Raw genomic sequence first — 19,200 nt, forward strand, 5'->3', positions numbered from 1 at the left:
AACAGCCCGCCCTGCAACCGTGCAAAGACAAATCCTCCCCTGCACACTTCAGTCAGTCCCAGAGAGCCGCTCAGGCTGCTGTGTGACGCTGTGCTTTGTCGTCTGAGAGGCTGCATCCATCAGAGGCGCGGAGGATCGATGCTGGCACAGCGCCCACTGCAGTCTGCACACCACACTCCCCAAATCACGCCTCGCTGGCTCCCCCTCTAATTGGTTACCACACAAGCCACAGTGGGGAGCTCACCTGCTTTAATTGGACTACCGCGACAAGTTGTCCAAGTGACGTCGCCGCGACTGGTCGCCCACTTCCAGTCTGGTTGTAGGAATATCTGAGGAGCCTAATTGGGCGCCGAGCGGGACTGCAGCAGCAGCAGCAGCAGCAGCAGCAGCAGCAGAGGGACGCGGAGCTCACCGGGCCGACGAGACTAGCGAGGAGAGCCTGTGGATGGATGCGGGGCAGAGGGCTCTGAGCGCTTCGACATGGACCAGCGGTAACAACCTGAGACTCGGTGTCACCGAATGATTTGGCTGCATCTGCTTCATCTCTGAGCTGCTAGTTGAACAGGAGCGCAGGAGCTCTGACTTTTTACGCGTGGCTAGAAACTCTGGGATCGGCGCTTTTCTCCCCCACCCCCCTCCTCTCTCTACAAGGCAGTGCTGGACGCAGGAGCTGCTCCATCGTTATTCTCGGCATCCTCTGGCGCGCCGAGACCATCAGCATTGAAGCCTCTTTTTGTTTGCACAAGTGGTCGGTGCGCCCCTGCGTTTGGAGCCATGGGCTGTACGGTAAGCGCCGAGGATAAGGCTGCCGCGGAGAGGTCAAAGATGATTGACAAAAACCTCCGAGAGGACGGAGAGAAGGCAGCCAGAGAAGTCAAACTGCTTTTATTAGGTAGGTCACAGCTGGTGATTGATTCTCAGGTTATATAAAGAAACTAAGAGGGATGTTTGTTGCTGCAGATAAGAAACATGTCCACAGTTAGAGAGTAAAATAACCTGATGAAACATTAAAACATGATCTGATCAGTAACCCAGCAGCTCAACATTAGACTGTCCTAAAATATGATCAAAGGAAAAATGATCTCTGTACGTGCAAGTAGATGTAAAGTATATGTCCTAAACTATCCCAGAGGGCCATCAACCCACCCAGAGTTCCTCCAAATAGCCTGTGCAAATCATATTAGCTACAGCAGAGAATCGAGGCCATTTCAGCGCCCATGTTTCCAATAGTCACAGCGAAACACAGCCTGTAACTGTGTTATTAATTAGCCAGCACAAGTGTCCCTATACTTGGAGATAAGTCAGATATCATCATGTCAACATGCTGCACAGCTTCTCAGAGCTCCGAGCTGGCGTTCTGCCCAGAAAGCTTAATTCAATATATCAAACCTGTGGACTGGAGCACTTCAGCACCACTCTTCAGTACACATCAGTTACGGAGAAATGCAGCAAAAAACAATCCCTTTTTGTTTCCTGACAACAGCGGGTGAAAAAAGCAGTTTTTATTGAATTGATTCTGGAGCTGAAAAATTACACATTGTCCTCTTTCCCCTGCCATTCACTCTTGCACACACACACACACACACACACACATACTGAAACAGTCACACCCTCCCACTCACTACCATATTCTCACTTTCCCTCTTATCCAGTTCAGCTGCTTTTGTTTGCCATCATCTTGCTTTTGACTTGTTTTCCTCCTTATCATTTAAATGTGCACACAACTCAACTGACAATTGACCTGAAATACAATCTGAAATACAAAGTGTGCGTGTGTGTGTGTGTGTGTGTTTGTGTGTGTGTGTGTGTGTGTGTGTGTGTGTGTGTGTGTGTGCTGGATAGTGAGGGAGGTGGGTGTGGGTGTAGGTGGAGTTGAACGGGTCTTCTCCTGCTGTGACAAGCTGTTAATAGATGATGGGATCCAGCTAATTGCTGAAGAGCTGCAGGATTTCTACTTGTTAAGTTTTGATAACGTGAAGATGAAAAGATACGGAGGTGTTTTGGCTGTGCTCAAACTCGCTCTTTAATTATCAGCTATAGAGAGAATTATCAGTAATTATCTGAAGACCAGAAGCTTAATGAATTAGATAAAAGCTTCTGTTTACTGAAGCATTTCCCACAGGTGCAAAAAGCAGCTGTTAAACCTGGAATATCTTGACGGCAGGTCTCACCTTTTTTTCCTCTCCTCTCTAAACTGATGAATGCTGTCACTGCCCTTCTTCACACACTTGCAAATGAGATGCACATCTTTGATGCACTGAGCTGTTGGTACAGTGGTTATAAGGTGATGGTTGATTTACAGTGATTGTGAGTGACCAGCCAAAGTAACAGCAGTTAATTTAGCAAAACATAGTTTTAAAAGCATAAAGAAAAGAACAAGAGGTGCAGGTCTTGGAGGTAACAGTATTTCTGAAATGGGCCTTTTTCTTGGAGGACATTTTGACATTGACCCTCTTTTGGGAAAACGTCAAGCGTCCGGGTTGTAAAGTAAAGTAAAAAAAAGCAATGATTGAAGAGTCACATTGACATGTTTAAGAAAGTTCACAGGAATTCAACCACACCGATTTTGAATAAGTATTGTCATTTATGTGTGGGACTGGTTTTTTTGGGGGGCATGCGCAGCTACTTCCTGGATTGTTGTCACCACAGTGAAGTTGCCAGGCAACCAGCGGCGACTTAAAGAAGTCACTGCACTCCTGGCCAAGAAATAGTCCTACACATAGTCCCACACATAACACCCCTATAAAGCCACAATTTGTCAGTTATAGGCTTTTTGAGAGATTAAACAAATATAATACAAGATACAATGTGTTCATTAGTGAGCTCTCGAGGTGCTAATAGGTGAATTTTGTTACCTTAGGAGCCAGACTCGCTGTTTCCAGTCTTAATGCTACGTTAAGCTAACAGTTCTCAAAATGTGAAACTGTTCCTTTAACAAACTGGGATAAAGCAGTCACAGCCTTTTTGGTGACACTGGGAGAAGCATGTTCTCGTTCCTGTGAAGCTTCTCTGAGAATAAACACAATAAAATCACTATAGTTTTTTTAGTTTGCACTACCACGCCAGTATTTAACCTCCATCATGGTATGGACCAACAAAATTAATGAAGATAATGTGACATTCATCCGAAGTGGCCATCTACTGATATCAATAAGAACATGTAGGTTGCTGCTTGTTGACTTTTTACTTTAAGGCTGAGACAAGGACACAATGTAGATGACATAATGTTTGTATTTGTCTGGTTTGACTATGAGAAAATACCGACTTGTTCTGGCAAAGAGAACATGAGTCACTTGATGGTAGCTACTGAAGCATGAAAGGGGTGCATCAACATTTTTAATGGGTTTGCGGCATTCAACTGAGCCTTTTTTTTGTCTCCATCATCAAGAATTCTTAGAGGAACTAAAAAGCCTGTTCCCCTTTTTTCTTTTTTTTGGGAGAATAAGCAAGTTCTGTCTTTGCAGATAATGTTGCTCAGGACACAAAGTGCAAAATCAACCAGATTACTTCTGTGGTGTCTGATTTATGTACCAGGTCTCAGTAAGCGTCAGTGAGGACTAGAAGTGAGCGGTGAGGAACAAATTTGTAGAGGAGAGCAAAGATGATGAACATTTTGTTGAGCTGTTTCCAGACATAAAGAACTTTCACGCGTCCTCTAGCTGGCTGGCCTGATACTTATATTTTAGCACAGGGCTAAAGAGAAAAACTCAGGTCCATAGGAAGCTCGTCTGTCGCCTCTCTCAGTGTTGTGAGAAAACACTGATTGCACCATGTTGCACCATCCTCGAGACCTCTCTGTGTAACCGACTAGACCAGAGGGCACGTTATCAGAACTGGAACCAGGAACAAAAACTCGTGTTGCATAAATCTGTGATGCAACGGCTCAGGAAGAGAGGGTCATGAGTGCTGGACGTCTTACACACAAAGACAGATGCATACACATAGTGATGAATCATTTTGGAACATCAGTATTTCCCAGTTGTTAACTTTAATAATTTTATGTTATTATGTAGACCTTGTAAATAGCTTATTCAAGTGTGTCGGTTTGGGCACGTATGAATTCAGAAGAAAAACAACAGCTGATCATTCACCAATCCTGAAATTGGTTGTGGGGCTTTCCAAGTAATAGTTGTCTAATGAAGACATTAGAAGTGATATGTAAATTGCAGTATTATTATTAAAACACTAGCGCTGCATCGCTGCTTTAGCCTTTGTTGATACACTGCTCATATTTAATGATAGATATATATCGTCATATATATATTTTTATGCACTACACGTCTTTACTGCAGCTTTGCTCGGTTCAAGCATCTTTTCAGATGAACAGCTATAAATAAAAGTAGGCATTAAATATATAGTATGTAATGTAAATGCACTCAACAGTACATTGTTTTTTTCCCCCCCAGATAACGTGCAGAGTAGTATGCAGTATTTTTTCCCAGCACTGAGTCGTACCCGCAGTCCCCTCAGCCCACACGTATGCCTTCATCAATCAGGGGGGAGCTGAAAGAAGTTGGAATTGGGTTTGGGATGAGAAACAGCCAGTTACTATGAGGTGCATCCCTTATCACAAACATGTCCATGCCAACTGTCATACGGTAATGAGAAACTGTTGTGTTTCGAAGGAGGAGCATAGCTGTTCTAACTTGTGTGTCTTCAGGTCCTGACTGCATAAGAGTGGTGACACTATTGTGAATACAAAGCAGTGCAGCCCTAAGAAATCAGTGAAGAAAAGTTGCAGTTGGGTTTGGTGTTGTTACACTATGCAGCAGCAATATGATCAAACTTGGCTACAAAATGATTTGTTACAATTTTCCCTGTTATGATTAATGATAGAATGTATTGTGATGACCAGGTTTAGGTCAATTATTATAATTACTTACAATCATAAATAATTGTCATTTCAGCACATGTAGCATTGCAGCTATTATTCGTCACATAAATGATATCCAAATTACAAACAACGTTGTTACAGGTAATCAGAGGGTTATTTCACATTTAATAAGTATCCTAAGGGGCAGTTTCAGAGGGACAGTTTCAGTTTCCCTGTCAAACATTTTCAAAAATGTTTGACTGTGAACTGAGGACATACTTTTAATTTTTTCAAACCTAATTCCTTTGAACCTCCTTTAAATCAGCCTCCACTGCAGCTTATCTCTAATTCCCACCCCAGGCAGACGATAATAATAGTGCTTCACAGACATGACTCACTTCTCATGACAGAGGGAAGGGCTCAGGGTGAGACTGTCCATCCAGAGATGACAACTTCACAAGTACCCACAAACTGAAAGAATATACTTATGTACTGTTAGTCATGTCTCTGCTGAATACCACTAAGTCCTCAATAAATGCTTGTGTATTTATGTGCTGAACCAGCAAGAAACGGATCCTCACGGCAGTCACACTGAGGATACAGTTTTTACACGGAGTGTTTGTGTTGACTTTTTTATGTGAAGAACATGAAAAATGTCCAACAAATTCCCTAATAAAGATTATTTTTGGTAGCAGCATTAAAGAGTGACCTCTACTCATAAATTATCAGAGGCGATATAAGGATTTTTCTTAATGAAGAGGCTTTTGGCTCAGGGTCACAGCGGACTAATGATCAGAAGCAGGGCACATCTTTAAGGCTGTGTGTGTGTGTGAGAGAGAGAGAGAGAGAGAGCAAGGGGAGGGTGGGGGTCGGTGAATGATAATGATAATGTGTGTCTATATAAGGCAGAGTGTACATGTGTCAGTGCTTGATATAGTTCAAAGTGACTTCTGAATACATCCTGAGGCAGGATAGTGGTTTAGAACTTCTTGTTAAAAGGGCATTTCACACAGACACAGACAGATATTTTTTTCAATCAATCAATCATAAATGAAAATGTTTTGCACAATAGAACACTTCATATTGATGTGTATGTTACATTTTACATTGAATGATTGCCCCCTACGTACAGCCTACTTACATATAGAGTCACTGCAGCCTGTGGGTAAAAGGCAGAGCAGCTTCCTGGACTGTCCATTACAGGATTAACATGCACATTACTGTGCCAGTGCTTTGTCTCAGGTTCATACTGTACTAATTCTAAGCATATATGCTGCCACATAATACATTTGTGTATGAATGGATGGAGGAGAGAGTCAAGTGTTTGGGGAATAAATGAACCCTGCTGATGTTCTGAGACTTAGACATGTAAAGATGTATAAATGTTGATTGTGCAACACGAACGAAGTTAATATTAATGGATTTTTGTCACTTCAATTATTAATCTTTGCCCTGCTTCTCTACAGGGAGATTCATTTATTTAAATTTAGGACCTACTGTTCCAGTAATGCTTCTGGGGACGAAAACTGAAGTAAAATGCTACCATAGAGTCAGTGAGTTATGCAGTGGGTTACAAATTGAGCCTATATTATATATATAATATATATTTAGCATGTATTTCTTCACGTTTGGCCAATGAACACCATTAACAGTATGCTGAATTAATGAATAGCAGTTCCAATGCAATGTGACCATGACTGGCACCAGATTACTTTGACACAGAAGAAGATCTCAGGCAGGTTCTAGAGGATTAAGGGGCATCTTTTTTCTATGATTTGTAAGCGGATTTATGGAACAGTTCGTGATAAACATTGGAGGTAATGACATCCATCAGAGTGTAAAGCTGTTTTTAGACTAAACCTAAAAATACGACTACTATCTCTGCCTCTGTGTCCAGATTTGACTCAGTTACGACCCCTAGAACAAGGGGTATCTGAATTAGTACCTTAATTGCCTCCATGAGTCATCATCACCTCTACAGCTCCAACTGCTGACGGTGTTGCTCAGCGAGCCAGATCAGCAGCAAAACTACGACAACCAATTTCCTATTGGTTTAAGACAACAACATGCACCTTACCCTTTTACTTCATGCAGTATCTTTCCCCCCGTGAAACTCGCAGCTACAGCTTAGCTATAGCAGCTATATATGTAGACTCCAAAGCTACGCTGTAACTTGTTAACACAATTATAAATCCCCCTTATGACCATATCCGAGCTTTTAGCTCTCTAGATGTTTGAGTTCCTTTGATAGCTCTAGCTAACTTTGTCTGCCATGCTGTGGTGGTGCTCAAGCATATACAGCACGGCACATAAACCAAAACAGCAAACATAAAAAGAAGCTTAAAGGGTTTGTCACTGCTAGTGGCTCCTTTCACATCAGTCATTTGATTCTCTGTTCATGGGTTGCCATGCTTATCAAACAGGAAAAGAGCAAGAAAGAGAAAATTGTAGCACAATTAGAAGACAAAAATGCAAAAAGTCATGTGATTTATCACATAAAATAACTGTATAATCCTTTAGTGCTAGAGCATTACACTGCATCTTTCTCAAATATACTGTGAAAGTTCATAGGTACTGACATTGAAAATCTCCCTTTTACGTGACACATTTTGAAAGTTGCTCTCGGTGGTCTCTGCCAAGGTTCCTGCTTTCTGCTTACTCACTGCAACTTCTCCATAGTTTATCCTCATGGTGCTGGATTGTGTGTATGGAATAGAGTGAAATAAGACAAATCCTTCAGGCCTTAATGTGATTTCGGAGTAATTTAGAATATGTTCTGCATTTTCTGTTGCCACAGTAGGTGAAAATGTATCTGCTCACGTTGTGATACCTGCAGTTGTTATCCAGCAGTTTTCTTTGAAGTTATAATGGAAGTTTTCGATGAGAGCTGTGTTTAATTAACCAACATATTTATCACAGCATGCAACTATATGCAAAATAATAGTCCGTTCCGAAGTCCATTCTCAATCCTCATCCTCTGCATGGTGCAGATGACAAACCTGATCCGTACCCATCTTTCATTTTCCAATCATATTTCCATTATCAGCCCCATTTATAATTTAGGACGCTTCTGTTATCTCGTTCCCCTGTCGTCTTTTCATATTCTACTCATGCTTTCCTGTACAGTAGGTGAAGAGTGTCTCAGCAGGTGGCAAAGTCTCGTTAGGACCGAGACTCATCAAGATGTTACCTGTGTCAACATCAATCCACTCACATTAGTTACACTTGACTTCAAAGCCAGATGACATAGGAGGCGCTGGATGTAACTTGGTATGACCTTGACCTCTTAATTGGTCTTGCAAAAACCTTGTCAGTTTGATGAAGGATTGAGTTAAGAGATAGAGATAATAGATGGTGGAGCCAGAGAATAATGGGGAAACCAGGCTTTGCTCAAGATATTTATAAATCAATTATCTGGGGAAAAAAAATCAGGCCAAATGAAATTAAAACATTAAAGATTCTCTATTTTAATTTAGACTCAAAAAAGACAATTTGTCAGCATCAAATATTTAGGAAGTTGTAAATAATAAAACTTGAGGTGGCAAGCACATGAGGTGTAAGAACGCTAGTCAGAGACTTTGAATATAACCAGATATACAGCACTGAAATGCAAAATTCATACATTTAGATAAAATGCAACTTGCGATTACTTTCCTGGATATTTTTGCAACTAATCTGTTCATTGTGTAGACTATAAACTCAATATGAAAAATGCAAATTACAAAGTCACAGCATTTAAGATGCTGTCTACACATTGTCTTTTGTCCAGCCTGCAATCCAAAATCCACAACAAAAATCCAAAAAACACTTTCAATTTAAAATAACATAAAACAGAGAAAAGCGGAAAACCACTGGCATATTTGCTTGATAATTGATTCACTTGTTTTAAATCATGTATTGAAGTTGTTTTCAACTTATTTTCCAGTAACTTAATTGATTAATGGAATAATTGGCGTCATAATCGTAATCAGCTTTCCAGATTTTTGTTCTTCGTTAACAATGTTCCCTCTGGAGATGATTCTCTGCTCTCTCTGCAAATGCGCACAAGTAAGTAATTGCAGCTGAAAAGATGCCAGAGCACTTTAAAGGGCAGTGGGCCGCATGAAATGTCAGTGTGATCAGATTTGATTTATGAACCCCAACACAAACATTCCTGTTTTCATTGTTACCTGAATTTGTTCAGTGGTACAATCAGACCTCTCTGTCCACTCACATTTCTTTTGGTTGGCTGTCAGTGCTTTCCTACCTGTCAGGTTTGCTTCAGAGGGAGACAGTTGACTGGGTGGATATATTACAAAAACCAGCCACAAAACCCTGAAAGTGCGATATGATATCATTAAAGTAGAATCGCTATATTTCACTATGTTCTGCATAAGTAGCAGACAATAACATTGGCCCAAAACCGGCTTACCTAAATGTAATGCAGTGTAATTTATTAAATGCATCTTCTTGGTACCACAGGCCAGGTCCAAAAGTCATTCATGCCAATAGAGGGTAAATTATGAACAATCACAGACTAGTGTCCCCTTGTGGCAATTTAGACCGGTTTGCCGACACTGGATTTTTTCATCAAACAGGTGCAGTAACAAAAACGAGAGCTGTGCTGCCTTTGCACCCATGAACACAGATGATTCTGTTCAAATGAACACATGAACAAGCTGGAGGTACCGCCACTGGAAATGAAACCTCTGGGTGTCTGCAGTGATGGGCGAAAACTTCAAAGATGCAGATTTATTTAGACAATAGAAGCATTGTCTAGAAGATAACTTTCTTTTCCCCACAGTGAACAAATGATGCGTCTTTTCAGCAGTTCAGTGGTGAGGACTATGGAACAATATGAGTGTTGCCACCTCATTACAGAGCACCTGCTGTATGGAGAGGTATTTTGGCATTTGTTAAACCTCCAGAAATTTGGCAGCTCCATTGTTGAAGGAGCAAGTCCTCCCCGTTTCCTGACATTTTTGGAGGAGCAATTAGCTTACATCACCTACATCAGCCGCTGAAAGGTTTTGAGATCTACCCAGTGGAGTGCAGCAACACGGTAGCTTTGCAGCTTGAAATGTCTACTCAGCAGCAATGTTCATTCAATAGCATTTATGATCAGAGGCCCTGACGCAGAGTGGATCAAGTTGAAGCTCCATATTGCAGCATTCAAGGTCACACATTGATTTGACTCCTAGTTGATTACTGGCACAGCTATCAACCCCCAACCCCCTCTAGACACACAATCAGAAATTCATGAAATATACAATAGTTTGACCGCTTGCATATCAGAGCACTAACCAGGGGATACAAAATGCATTTGTTGTACTGCAAGTCATAAGCAGGTCAGCAGTTATAATGAAAATATAGCCAGTTTTAATACCAAGTTAATTAGCATGGCCTCACAGGCCCACTTTACATAGTAGACCAGACCTAAACCCTTCAAGAGTGTAAAGAAAACTCAAAAACCCAGGAGTACTACTGTGTTGGTGATAGTGTTTTATTGCACCGTCATCGCAGAGGCACTATGATGGTGCTTTTTCCTGGTTAAAGGCACTATGAATAATCAGTTAAACTAATTTTGTCAAGGCCTGACATGTAAACCTTGTAAAAGCTTGGTTTCCTGATATTTATGCTTGTGCATTTGTACCAGAAAGTGTCATTATGGGTGAATTAAGTATATTGAGTTTTGGTGAATGAAGTTGAATACTTAGTAAGCACAGTGATTCTAGTAAAGATGAACCAGTCCTGTCTCCATTTCTCTCTGCCTAGTTGCCATGGTTATATCCATACTGAATGATACCCTTTTTTTAATCCTCTTCATTCTGCAAAAACAGCAGGCACCAAAATGCTTTCAGTGATCATATTTTAGTGTAAAACAAGTCAATACTTAACACTAGTTGAGACATTTTAGAGAGCTGTTCAAACAAAAAGGATTGCTACAGAGGTAACAGACGGTGATGTTTTGCCAGGCAGGCAAAGGTTGGCCTCTGTCAAAACAGCTTGAAAATAATCTTTCAGAGATTTTTTAAGTCATTAAAAGTTGAATCTCACTGCTGAGAGAATAATCCTCCAGCTTTAATACCTCTGATTACCTGGTGAAAGTGTTACTGTCTGTGTGTATGAAGATTAGAATCAGTACGCATCACCTGATGGTGACCTGAATAATTCCTGGCACCACAGGGTATCAGTTTCTTTTGAGTAGAGCTCACATTTAGTCTTTCCAGAGAATGGAGTTAAATGTTTTAACTTCTCTATAACGCCATCATGGGGAAAAAAACAAAACCTGAGGATCCCCAGTTTATTTTAACTAATGATAAATTTCATTTCATGAAAGCGTCTGTTAAAGTTCTGTAACGTGAGCGTTTCAGACCCAAATGCAGCACACAGTGTCAGTGAGAAGACCCTTTTCTACGCTTGGCAAGAAACCAAATGCAGCCTGGTTTTGGGGTCTCTTTTCCTTTGGAGGACGCCCCAGGACTCCACCTGGTGAAGCTAGATCGGTGAGATGGTTAGTGGAGTGAGGAAGGAGAACTCACACTGAGAGTACAGTTCAATGGGAGCTGGTGGTACCGCGAGGACTGCAGCCGGAGCAGAGCTTGGTGAAGCAGTGGGTACGGAACCAGGTGAGCACTGGGTGAGACAGACGAACAAGGAAGGGAGCAGGCAGAGGGAGAATCGGAGCATCAGGAAACCAGCCCAGGGAATCGAAGGAGCCAAAAGCCAGGGAGCCACGAGCAGACAGGATCCAGGTAGGGCAGGAACAAAACTCGCGATCAGAAATAGAAAAGGCTGAGGTGATTACTGGAACAGGCCGGGTCAGCAACAGGCAATCAGTCTAGGAATGAGTGCTGGAGCGTCTTGCATTAAAGAACAATCTAGCAGTAAGTGAGTGAGTGGTGAAGGCTTGAATACTGGCATACTGAGTGGAACAGGTGGTGGGAGTTTGCTGATTAGGGGGAGTGGCTGGCAGGTGAGTGGAAAACTACTGAGAGGAGGGATAACCAGGAGGAATCATTCATGGCAGCATGGTGGTGCGGTGGTTAGCACTGTCGCCTCACAGCAAGAAGGTCTCAGGATCCTGAAGGAGTCTTTCTGTGTGGAGTTTTATCTGCGTACTCCGGCTTCCACCAACAGTCCAAAGACATGCAGGTTTGCTTAATTGGTGACTCTAAATTGCCCATAGGTGTGTCAGCATGAATGGTTGTCTGGTCCAGGGTATACCCTGCCTCTTGCCCTATGCATCTTTTATTTCTTTGTTTTGGTTTTAAGGCCCTAACTTTACTATTTTGGTTCATGCTTGTAAAAAGTTGAGGTGGTGGTGACCAAAAACTAAACTAAAAGGAGAGTGAATAACAGACTTACATTTATCAGGTGGCCAGAAGTCTGACCCCAAATGAATGCTAATATTGCGTTGGGCCTGTTGGATCTGGGAATAGGCAACTGTTTGCTAACATGTTGCCCATAACAATTTACCAACTACTCAAAACAACTGTACAAATAAGTACATTACTAGTTGCGGTTCCCTCTAGTGGCCCATTCATGTATATTTAAACTTTTTTTTAACTCACTTCACTCATCTTGGAGGTTATCTGCATCTTTTTTCACTTTAATGAAATTATACCAGACATCAATTGTTCTACGTCTCAAAATCTTCTGCACTTAATGGATAATATGAAGTTCTTGTTGTTGTTGTTTTTGATATTAATGATACTAGGTGATGAAACAAAAGTCATTAAAATGTCTTAGCAAATCTTCTTGGACTGATACTAAAAACAGACAACATGATACAGTTTCTCAAAGGCAGTGTGGTTTAATTCTCCATGAACATTCCTCTGTCAAGCATCACACTAAATTATAACACTCCGAAGAAAAACCTGTGGCACAGTGACTCAAGTTCACTTCAGTGATGTTACTGTTTAGCAGACAATGGTGAGTGACATCAGTTTATGGTTGTTGGTAATGGCTGATTAGTCTGATCTTAATAAATATATATATAATAAAAACAAATAGAAATTCTCCGTCTTGGTCTAAAAACGCAAGCATTGCCAGCATCTGTAGCTCAGAGCAGGGATGAGTAAGCCTGTGTTTGTCTTAGTGGAATATTCTATCTATGTAAGATCTGCTCTGTTGCTCTCTCTCCAGATGTTATAAATATAAAATGGTGATGAACATTTTTTAATTGCTCTAGATTGTTTGACAGTTCTTGTGGGAGACCTAATTTGGTTGGATCCAGATTTGGCAGCAATTCATAACTGTCCACTGCAGGGGTCAAAGGTTTTGAATGTCATTAACAAGATAGTATTCCTCTAGATTATGAAATGCATCCGACTTGAGACAGAAATGTGAAATGGATATTTGTTTACTCATTCAGTCTATCGTCCATCTGTTTATCTGTAGATTAAGCTTGGTACGTGAGCTAAAACTCATTGTTTCTACCAGTTTCTTAATCATGTTGTCTGCAGAGCAGTCATTACTTATTTGTTGTTTTTTTTTCTGCTGTTACTTATGCTGAAGAGTTATACTCTTGTTTGTGGTTACATTTTCAAGCTTTGTTTTGTGTTAATTTAACATTACAGTAGACTTCATTACCACCAATGTTAAAGTTAATTTGTTCCAATGCGGTTGTTGTAGTTTTGATCCATGTCTAGAGGTGTTACGAGCTTGGTGCCCGCTTTCTTGTATCTAAAGTTGTACCTGTGGTCCCTCATTTGATTGGTCACGATCCCGAGACACTGCACATCTCACTTCCTGGCTGATATTCTGGAGACCCTGACTGGGCGGGCAATTTCTTTTTCTTGTATTTAGTCAGGCAGTACAGGTTGAAACTCTGAATTAGGAGCTCTCTTGTGGTCTTATTGTCTCTTGTTTTGCTTTGAGTTAAGTGAGACTTGAGCCTGTCAATGACTTGTACCCTTAAGTGCTTCCTTCTAAGTAACACAAGAATCCAGTTAATAGTCTATTGATCTCCAATATCACCAGATGCAATTCAGATTAGATTTAATACACACAGCGGCCCTGCTCTCCACATTAATGGATAGGTTAAGCATTTAAGTCAGAGCACTAGAACGTCTTAATGTCATTTCCCTGGATAAATCAGGTTAGGTTTGTTGAGCATGGTGATGGCCTGCATCTTTCGCATGTAATGGCAGGCGTCTCTAAGAACAGGAGAGAAATATAAAGCTGATGCTTTTGCAGATAGGTGACATCATATGCTGAGTGAACAAACATACAAGATGGATACATTTGCGTAAAGGAAGGGACAAAATCAGTGAGGAAGGCGATGCTGTTTTGTGTTTTGGATCATTGTTTTTAAGGCATTATGGAATACTTGCTTTCTTGCCATGAGCTGATACTATTCTCAGTCTGCAGCCGTTTAGCATAGCATAAAGAATGGAAATGGGAATCTTTAAAAAAAACAAACTGCTAAATGTTGTATATATTAAATGATCTTTAGAAAAAATATCGCTTTATTAATCATTAGTGAAGATAATCATTGCAGTCTCACTGATAGTGACAATATCTAGCACAGCCTGCATAGTGCTCTACATATCCCATTATTCCCTGTTTTTATTGCATAGTTATTTCCACTGTTTAAATAGTTTTATTACATTTCTGCCTGTGAGCTTTGTTAGTGGACCAAGTTACTGCATGAAAAGATTATTAGAGGTATGAGCTAAGGAAATCCCTCTGTTACCTTGTTCAGTATTAACATCTTGTAAATGACTTTCAAGTAAAACTGACAAAAACAAATAAATTGATGGATATGGTCTTCTCAGTCTCAATGTTTATTCCTTCACTGCTTACTTTAAGTTCCCTCAAAAACAAACTGAGGTTGAAAACAGTGCACAGACAAAGCTGTCGCTCAACGAGTCTGTGCTTTTAGAGTATTATAGTTTTCCTACTGTCTGCCCACGCAATGTGTAAATGTGTTGATGTTTGTGATTTAGTTTTTGGTGAGGCAAATGTGGTGCTGTGACCATGGCAACTCATCCAGTGCATGCACACGCCAGACCACCACTCGTTTCAGCACCAGCTATGCCAGCTCTGACTTTCATTTGCCAACATTTAGACATGTTTTCCAGGTGGAAGTGACACAATATTGATATCTATCCCAGAATATCAGCCATCAGATCAGCAGTAATGAAACATCTGCTATAGCACACAGCAAGCACCACTTGGCCACATGGGAATTAATAATAAAAAAAAAAAAAAAAAGATGTTTTAAGTTAACAGATTAACTGTCAGGTGTGTGTGTATAGTCATCACACCCTACCCAAATACAACAGAGCATAGAGGTCATTAATTACACAGACCATGCTGTTGCAAACACAAGGGATTTATTTTACTGCACTGATTCAGGTTCCCTGATGCACTTTTCAATTTGAAATGGCCTCCTGGTGAGTCATTTTTTTATGTTCCTTAACCAAGAAAAAGCTTTCTGTATGTTGTGTTTCCAGGTAGTCTGAGCACATACAAACATAAGCACAACTGCACTCACGCCATGTGTCACTGATCTGGATAAACAAAGCCCTTACTCACCCTGACAATCTGGTGTGCCAACAGAATGCAGGATGGTTTTATGGGGTCCTTCTAGCACTGCAGCAACTGCCCAACACTCCTGATGTCTCATCTGTTTTCTGATGTATGTGAGTGTGAAGAGTACAGGCTGACATGACGGTATGCAGAAACATAGGGAGGTGGGAGAGAAAGCAGTACGACTGCCAGGCAAACACCAGCTGTTATGGATGGTTATGTGAGGAATCACTTTCCAGGCACAGTGGATTGATTGATCGATGTAGGCATGAAGACGGAGAATCTCATACACGAAAATCTGCATGAAAGCAAGCTTTAATTTCCTAGATTTGATTGTTATGTTTATTCTTTGTGTTTTAATTTCCTATTCCTAATTTCACCTAGCAGTGCTCAGGAACAGAAGACCAGCATGTGCAAAGCTTATGTGTCCACTCAGTGAATAACCAGTATAGTGGACCCATCAAATATAATTAAGAGATTAATTAATTTACCACAAATTTATAGATTTTCAGTATTTTAGAAACGCAAAACTGTCACAGTTCCTCACATGCTGAATGTGTTTCTGTGACGACAGAGACACATCATTCAGTACAGAGTCTTTTAAGAGAGTTGGTTATGATACTGGGAGGAAAACAAGAATACCTCTGTTGTTGCTTTGAACACTGTCGGATGGACCTGCTGCTGATGCATGGATATCAGTTTCATGGTTCTACAACAGATGTTATCTTTCGTTTTAGCTTTATTTGATAACTGTCTATTTGGGCAGTTGGTGGTATCTGTTGTGCACACAGTATTGAATACATTAAATTGAAATTTCCCTGTGATTGCAGCTGTATAGTATTGTATAAATAATATATCTGGCCATACAGCATGGGAGACTATAGGCTTCTTGCCCATACTGTAGAACAAAATAAAAATCCAATAATAGTATGATGGCCAATATACTTTTATATAAAACACATTACATGAACAAACACTAATTTTCTAAAGAATTCTGACCAAGATACGTACTGTGCGGGACATTTTACAGTTTGTCAATGCAAGTGTGTAATGGAGACCCTGGTTCTAAGCTAGTTTAAACATGCATCCATTTCCCTGCTACAAATCCAACACTAACATCTTTATTTTCAACTGCCTGATTATCCTTCTTTAGTGTAATGAACCGTGCAGGAATATCAACATGCATGTCAAGTGTTACCGATGATCAATACGCATTCACTTGATTAGTGTAATTAATAGGGGCTCTGGCAATGCAGAGTAAATATTGATTTCCTTTTAAATGACCTAGATGATTGGTGTATGTTCCTCGTGTCATCTGATGCTTCCGACAACCTGTCACATACGGCAAAGTGTGGAATCAGCTCTACTGGGAGACGTTTGGACATGATCTAGAATTTATAATTGATTCTTTTGTTGCAAGGCTATCAGTCATGACCCCTGTTTTGATTGCTAGTGATCAGATAGTAAAACCCTGGAAAGAATCAAAACTTAATCAGCATCATGAAAATGTCTTAAATTGAAATCATATTTCCCCACAGAATTTACTTAACCAAAAGAGCTTCCAATTTTCTATATCAACATATTAAAGAAAATGAAAAGCATTAAAATGATTTCAAAAAGTGTGCAGAAACCCTGAATGATTATTGTATCTTCAGCATCATGTCCTTCCATGAACTGTCTGCATCAGTAGAATACAACAGCAACAACAAGTTATGGTAAATGTTCTGCAAACTGACTACTTGCATAGCGTCTTTCTAGTCTTTTCGACCACTCAAAGCGCTTTAACACTACATTCACCATCACCCATCCACACACTGATGGCAGGGGCTACATGCAGGGTGCCAACCTGCTAATCAGGGTGGGACTATCCATTCACGTATTTCACAATTGGGCTTTAGTAGAAGCCCCTTCCGAGGCTATTTTCACATGCTGACTGAGGGAGCCAAGAGTTGAAACACAAATCGTTCGGTTAGTGGACAACCCGCTCTACCCTTGAGCCACAGCCGCCCCAATATATAGTTTTTAAGTACAAAGCTCCTTTTTGAAGAACATATCAACAAGAAAACAATCCATTTCTGTTACTGTACAGTTTATTTCAAAGGGATCAATTTCCAGTTTTTGAATTCAAACAGTTTTAATTGTGAGATAAGTTATTTGGTGGCCTGAATTGCAATGAATTGTGGGGTTTCAATTTGTGCACAACATTTTGCTCCCTGCCAGTGTGTCTGAGCCAAGGATTTAGATAATGACTAGATTACTGTCAGAAAGCTATCCAAGTAGATATCCCTCCAACTATTTCCATGTCAAATTATCTATATAGCTGCAGACTGATACCTGAGGGATTAGAGAGATCTGTGGCTCATCACAGGGAGCTGACTCTGGTTAAGGTTTTTAGAAGTCACCTAATGATAATAAGAAATTTCAAAATACCATCAACACCACAGCTTGTTTTTGGGAAATGCAAATAAATTCAACCTTCAGACAGGACAAAAAAAGTAACCATTGGTTATAATGTGTCTGTAGAGATGAATAGGGCTCGATTTTAAGCCTTAACTCTAATAATGTATCAATGTACAACAAACGGTTAAGAAATAAACATAGCATCATTATTACTATTATTTGCTGAATCATTATTTCAACAAACCTTCAGTATGCCAGTTTGTGTTTGATGGGAATTAAAGCTCAACATTAACATTTCTATTTGCTAACATGTAACCAACAAGAAGTTCCAGAAGTTAGCTATAAAATAGTGTACCAAGTCTAATTGCTGTGAGTTTATTTGGTAGTGCACTTTTTCCCTCTAGAAGTCTGAACATTTGGGTTCTCCTGGTGGTCCATTAATCTGAGGACACATGCCATTTAGTGCAATATACCTAGTTCAATTTCTGCTGGGAGCTTTAAACACTCCCTCGCCATGCCTCGAGAATATTAGCAGACATGTTAGTAATTTAGCCCAGGGCCACATGTCCCTAAGCTTAAAATATAGCAAAATCCTACAAGAAGAAGTGCAGCAGAGATTAAATTGAGGTGATTAGGTCTTCTTGTGCAAAACCGGTAGCGGCTCTTTATTCTGCTGCAGGCTGAAGATGTGAATATATAAAAGAATGAATGAATGAACATTACGCAGTTGACTGAGGAAAAAAGTGATTTATGCTCCCAAATGTGAAAATCAAGACAGTGCTACATTCATAACCTCATCCTTATCATTGTGATCAGGATGAGACTTCTTTGCTGGAAATGTCAAAGCATTACTTCAGACTTTATTTCACTGCACTGTAATACGTTTGAGACATCCAGCACTTGACATCATGAAGTCACTTTCATAAAATGTCAAGTGTGGTTGGATCATTGGCGTTTAAGAGGAGACACAGTCGGGCATCGCTGGTGCAGCAATGAAGTGACGCGTTTCGCTTGTGTTTTAGACCTTCATGTAGAAAGAAATGGATTAGACAAAGAATGACTCCTTTAGGCACAGCAAGTGTGATGTTTGCTGAGGCAGAGGATGAGTTGCCAATGGTGACTGAGATGGTTGTACTGGGAAGGTACGAAGCAGGTGACACCTACCCGCTGCTCATAGGTGTTCATTTAAAACAGGATGATTGATGGTGCGGAAGGATGCACTGATGTGTGAAAGGATTGAAAGTAAAGAAGCGCTTCCGTCTGTTATTAAAAGACAGTAATGAAGTGTGTGTCTGCCACACTTCCGCTGGCAGGAGTGTTTGATTGCACTGCATATGTATCTGCATGCCATGTTACAGCCGCTCTTTTGTTTGTTTGGGGCTCTCTGTGTGCTATTGTTGATTTTATGCATCAAAATGAGCTTCCAAATGTCCTGTCATTTCTCCCTGATCCTCTTTTTTTCTCAGACT

At 40.5% G+C, this 19,200-nt stretch overlaps 1 protein-coding gene across 1 annotated transcript in view; it reads left to right on the plus strand.

Moving 5' to 3' along the window:
- Positions 1 to 688: 688 nt before the first annotated feature.
- The window catches only part of LOC139209111 (guanine nucleotide-binding protein G(i) subunit alpha-2), a 41,654-nt gene continuing 23,142 nt past the window's right edge, over positions 689 to 19,200 (plus strand). Inside the window, exon 1 of the mRNA XM_070838786.1 lies at positions 689 to 892. Coding sequence (XP_070694887.1) covers positions 775 to 892 — 118 coding nt within the window. The 5' untranslated portion in view covers positions 689 to 774. The remainder of the gene's footprint in view (positions 893 to 19,200) is intronic.

The sequence above is a fragment of the Pempheris klunzingeri genome, chromosome 2 (genome assembly GCF_042242105.1).
Source record: "Pempheris klunzingeri isolate RE-2024b chromosome 2, fPemKlu1.hap1, whole genome shotgun sequence".
Taxonomy (NCBI): domain Eukaryota; kingdom Metazoa; phylum Chordata; class Actinopteri; order Acropomatiformes; family Pempheridae; genus Pempheris; species Pempheris klunzingeri.